The sequence below is a fragment of the Thermobia domestica genome, unplaced genomic scaffold (genome assembly GCF_964235325.1).
Source record: "Thermobia domestica unplaced genomic scaffold, izTheDome1.hap1.1 HAP1_SCAFFOLD_336, whole genome shotgun sequence".
Classification (NCBI taxonomy): Eukaryota; Metazoa; Arthropoda; class Insecta; order Zygentoma; family Lepismatidae; genus Thermobia; species Thermobia domestica.
Window position 1 is genome coordinate 107,270 of NW_027656049.1, and position 6,056 is coordinate 113,325.

General features: G+C 35.7%; 1 protein-coding gene across 1 annotated transcript; it reads left to right on the forward strand.

Moving 5' to 3' along the window:
* The first annotated feature begins 421 nt into the window (after positions 1-421).
* LOC145676754 (ionotropic receptor 93a-like) lies at positions 422-1,765 on the forward strand. Its single transcript, XM_081747563.1, has one exon. It carries the CDS (start codon positions 422-424, stop codon positions 1,763-1,765), a length of 1,344 nt encoding a protein of 447 aa, XP_081603689.1.
* The last annotated feature ends 4,291 nt before the right edge of the window (positions 1,766-6,056 follow it).

Genomic DNA, 6,056 nt, shown 5'->3' on the forward strand with positions numbered 1-6,056 from the left:
AAATTACTTCGAAGAAAAAAGATTTGTTACTGTGTTGGAAGATGAAACGTTAACAAGTGATAGACGACTAATCAACATAGATCTTCTGCCAATGATATATGGAACATCTATAAAATCTCACGAAGACACGCACAATCTTTTTCTGTTAGGTGCTATGAAAGAATGTTGTACAACATTTATTGTTGAAAGTAGAGATATTTTAGTTTCGTTTTCTCTTATATATAAAACATCTAATCTGGTAACATGCAGGAGAAGAAAGAATATAATTATACTGAATACAAACAGTACATTTAACTTGCAATCAATTACAAAGATTCCGAAAATAAATCTTTTTCCGAATGTCTATGTATTGAGTAGAGATTGTAAGCATTTTGAAACAGCTTGTGGCTTACTCTTACTTACTTACTCATTAGGGAATAACATGATGCCACAAAATCTGGAACCTATTGCAAAATGGACAGGAAATCAGTGGATTTTCGTTTCCAATTTCCGTAAAAACAAACTCACCAACTTTCAAATGAAATCATTGAACTTAGTTATCAAATCATATCCTCCTTATTCACTAGTGACTGAAGAAGGATTACCCGAAGGAGTTGATTTCCGTATATATTCTGAGTTTGCAAGGACTCACAACTTAACCTGGAATTTCAAATTATGTGAAAGAGAATTCGGAGATATAACAGACAACGAAAGTGTTAGTAGTTTTTTCGGAATTATGAAGAAAAATGAAAACATAGCAGGAATCCCTGGTTGGTATATGATGCCTCCGTTAATTGAATCCTTTGATATTTCAATACCATACACTCAGGTTGATATTGCTTTTCTAACACGAAAACCCGAACGTATCAGTCATATATGGAATGTTTTCTCTCCATTTAAACATTCTTTATGGTTTTGTGTCTTTGCTTTTGTAATCTTTACTGCTTTCACATTAAAATTAGTTTCCGGGATTAATGGTTTGCTAAATAACGCACTTCAAAGTAACTATAGTAGCTTGCCATATTCCATATTAAAATCTGTGGAAATGTTACTTCTCCATGGTGTGCCAGATTTAAATCAAGATGTTCTTAAACACATATGTGTATGGTTTTCTTTTGTGTGCATTCTCCTGGTTACTGCATACAATAGTAATCTTGTGTCATTTCTTACAATACCATTGTACGAAGAACCTATTGACACTATTGAAGAACTGATAAATGCTAACATTGAATGGGGTCATGTTGATGCCACTTTTGTAGCTTTATTGAATGAGTCTGTCGAACGTAATATTCAAATGATAGCCCAGCGAGGCACTATATTCTCTGACCCAGACAAGTTGAATGAGCTGGTAGAACAGAAAGAATTAGCAGTTTTCAGTGAGAGATTAATTTCTGGACATTTATCTGGTCTGTATTTTCTTCGAAAAGAAGCCCTAAAATCTCTGTACATAATGAAAGACAGCATAATGAATTTCTATATTTCCTATGTGTTTCCCAGAGGTTCACCTGTAGTTAAGACTATAGATAACTTCCTGCGACATGTTATTGAGTCAGGATTAATAATATACTGGGAAGAGGAAATAGTGCACAAGTATCTTCCTAAGGAATTTACAGAGCCACTTTCATACCAACAAGAGGAAGAATCGTTTCGTCCTTTATATTTAAGTGATGTAGGAGGTGCATTTCTAATTATAGTTGCTGGGCTGATAACAGGTTTGGCAGTTTTAGTTACTGAATGTTTCTTAATTCATCCATTATTTAGAAAAAATGTTAACAGAAAGCAATAATTCTAAACTATAAAACTCCGTTCAACGAATAACTAAAATCAGTTTCAGTGTTTAAGAAAAGGAAATTAAACAAAATTTCTTCAGTGTAAGTGAAAGTTTCATTAAATTAATCTTGCATTAAAATTGTACTACGAACTGATATGACAGTGACTAGTCGTTTAGACGGATTTACCTAGGTATAATTACTCAGCAGCAACAAATAATACATGCAATATAGAAGTAAAACTATGCCGTAAAGGTCTTTACTCTTTTATCTGCATTTATATTTATGTATATTGCAGTAACATTGAATAATTGAGACATTTGTCTGCAATGGGTATATTGAATGTTTAGGACTACGTTTGAATGTAGGAAAGAAAATCTACAAATTGTGAACGTAGATAATGAATGATAGCTGAATATGAAATGAACTACATCTTAAAATAGAGACTACATTAGTTAATTGCCGGCTATACATGTAAATAAGTTTCTGGTTGATAACAATAAACTAAAATACAAAAATGAAATATGTTAGGACTTACTTAGGTATTCGAAATTTGTTTCTGCTCACAAAATTACAAGTGCTTATAGTTGAGTGAATAGTAAAAATTAAAAACTGGCATTTTCTCGAAAACGAGTCTAAGGATTTTGTTCATCTTTCAAGACTAGCTGAAATGGCCTTTTTTGTCAAGAGGCAGATACAGTTTAAGCAAAACGTTTGAAAATAATGAAGCGAAATAAATAAAAGAAATAATGAAGAGCAACACCTTGGTCGTTGTTCCTATCAACATAAGTTAAGCAAAATAAACAAATAACAAATATTTCCGCCCAGATAACAGTGGTTCAGGATGAGCAAAAACCTGGCCAAAAACTATAATTGGTTATAGCATTGAACAAAATATTTTTAAAGTTCCAAATATGTGAGAATTGTATATTTGTAGAACTAAGAAATAACGAATACGTTCATCGTTCGGTTGCACTAGTCCCTTCTTTACGAGAGAGTTTGTAGGACACGTTTGTTAACACTAATAAAGTACTGCGTATTCGTATGCAATACGTGAGTACACTAACACATACTAATCTACACTACACTCATACATACAGGTCTTCATTACACTCACACACAAATCAACAACGAGAATTGATTTTGTCAACCACATCTGTATGTCAATCATCACTGTCACATACATTGTTGATTATTTTGGTTGCTGGACCTAGCTTTGGCTCCTTCTCCTTTACACTTCACCGTCTTCAACAGCAGCCGTCCTTCGCACTGTCTTTTCTTCCCGGTAACCATGTACCTATTACTCGATAAAAAGGGATCACAATTAATCAGAAGCATTTGCAGCATGTCTTGTTTCGTAATAGTGCTAGAGATTTTGCGTGAGTAATCTTCCTGAAATGTTCGTATGTCTTTATTCCGAGTCTCCTATGCCTCTCCAGAAAGCTGATCTATTGGTAAAATGGAATTCTGTATCACAGCCGAACCATGAACAAGTATTTTGTGAACGCTAGCTGGCATACAGAACCAACTGTACAGATGAACAGAGAGTTAGGCTGTCTCCAGTGCATAACTGTCCAAAGCCTTGGAATCAACGTCAAGTCCAGAATTGATTACAGATAGTATCACCAAGAAACGTGTAATCAGTTGTTCAGAAATCCCGTTATTTGAGAAGATTGGTGTGGGTCCACAAAAATCTTCTAATAGTGTTCGTATTTTTCATATCTATTTCTATTACCTCCAGTTTTGGATCTAGCAACATTAAGGCCTACTTCTATAAACTGTTTCTGAATCTCATGTTCCGCGAGTAATTGGTGATAACTTGGATAAATGTTTGCGTTACTTGTTTTCGCACCAACACGTAGACAGTTGTATTGGCTTTTGGTTAACTTAGACTCGAGAAATAATGTAAGCACCTGTCGTATGTACGGTTCTTTCGTGTACGGTTTGGGTTAAATGCTGTGGTCCTTTGCGCTCAAAAGCGCTTGTCTCATCTTACGAGTTTTAGTCGGAGTTGTTTCTGTCACCTCGCGAAGTACTTTTGGTGCATCTTCTTGTCCTGATGTCCGAAGACTCATTATGGCAGCAAAGGCCAGTTCCGATGTATTTGTAGATGCGCGTAAGTCTTCCGTTTTCCTCCGTTTGGCTCTGTCACTAGATTCTCTGAAATTCTTCGATGAACGACATCCAGGATTTGATCGACGTTCCATCTCTCTCTGAACTGTAAACGTGAGTTCTCCATTAAGCCAGTCTGTATGGGTCTTCAGAAAGATGTCATTAGTTCTGCCACTCTTATACAGTTTTTGATACACTTGCTGCAAAACCTGGAAACAGTTCTAAGAATGTCTTCACTAACGTGAGCTGGGTGATCACTAAAATCCAAAAGTGTCAAAACCAGGTCTTGACATGCCGTGTTTGCTCCCTCAGGCACTGATCTTTTATTTCTCTCATTTTCTCATAGAACTGGATATGTCTCAGCTTCATGATGAACTATAGACGTCCAGCAAGTAAAAAGTAAGAATTATTAATTTCGGTGTACTATCACCACACACAATCACAAAGAAACATGTATTTTACGAATTCGCACATATTCGCATCTAAACTTCATGCAAAACAATTCATCATGGATTATTCTTTCAGGTCATTTCAACCACTCTGCTGGGGAATGCTGGGCACTACTAAATCTTTGCAGTTTTGTGGATCTTCTGCTAACACAAATGAGATTTTGTCACATTAACATATTTTGTTTGGGGAAACGTACATATGGAAGATACTGCATAGCCACTTAGGACAGTTGTAGTGCTTGAGAGGTATATTGGTGCCGTATAAGTAAGTGTTACTTGTAACCACATATTTTTAGGAATGAAGCCATGAACTTGAATGTCAAATACTATATTCGGCAACTGTTTCAGAGACATGTTCAAGATAGTTAACTTCCACCCCTTCTAACTCACCCATTACATGTTACTCGAGTTCATTCTTTGTATATAGCAAACTTTGAATATTTCTTAAGAGGAGTTACCGCATTCTGTCCAAGTTTGCTATTGCCATTTAAATCCATGGTAATCTATTTTAGCTCTAATTCTCTTATTATGTGAGATATCGTTGTGCTCTTTTTTTGTTAGATAGATTAAATTGTATGTAACAGTTGTCTGTAGTTCTTTCCTCCAATAAGCATGGTAAAATAACTTTAATTAATAAAAGTATTAATAAAATATCGAATTGACAGCTTGTCTATCAATTCCTCTTCAACAGAGAAACAAATTGTTGCGTAAAAGAAAAAGTAAAAACAGGGATTTGTAGACTGAACCTTTTGCTAAACGTTCCTGAAATCAAAATCTATTTTGAATGCATATTAGCAAAACTATTAGCAGCGGCGTAGCGTAAGGGAACGCCGGTACGCCCGGCATCCCCTGTTAATAAGAAAAAGTACGTATTTTATTATATATAAATTGTCTGCTTGTAATTATCACAATTATTTCCACTGCAATCTTCTGGCGCGCTCTCTCGACTTACTTTGACAAGAGGAACCTACGCATGCGCGTCGCTCAGATGCACATTTTCTGTGTTTCCTCCTATCGTATGCTATTTTCCTCGGGCTTCCAGGCCTACTGAAAGCATCGGGGTTTTCGTCTGCTTTCTGTTGAATGCGCATGCGCAAAACTTCCCTTCTCACTCCTCCTCATCCCTTGCAACCCTACATTCGCTTTAGATATACGCTGGCATATTCAAGTATTTTCAACTGTATATATTTTGAACTAAGCTATAGTTTCTGAACAGAACGTACGAGCCCTAATATAAAGGAAATAGAACAAAACGGAAAATGGTTAGTTCAACGCATTTTTGAAGCATGCCGGTTATGTAAATAATAGTATTAAAATAATTATGCCTTAATCGTAACTAAATGCATCGTAATTGTAATCTTCATCGTAGAGGAGCTCACAGACACAGGCATAAATGTAAAGCATTATGTAGAATTACGGTCACCGATCTGGTAGGACAAGAGAGCCACCACTCCCCGTCACTCGCAAAGATTGTGCCAGGGCCCTTCAGTCACTGCCACAAATCTCGCGGACAAGGGGAACATGTTCCCTACAATCTTGTCCCCCCCCAATAATCCGATTTGAGATTGTGATGATGATGATTTCTATCCGACTGCCACAAAGGAAACTGATGTCCTTTGACTTGTTTCATTTTAAAAAAAGAATCGTATTCTTTAATATTTCATTGTCATTAATTATTAGTAGTCTATTTTCAACTATTTGTTTAATTCCTTTAACAATTCCTATAATGCTATTGTGGTAATCATAA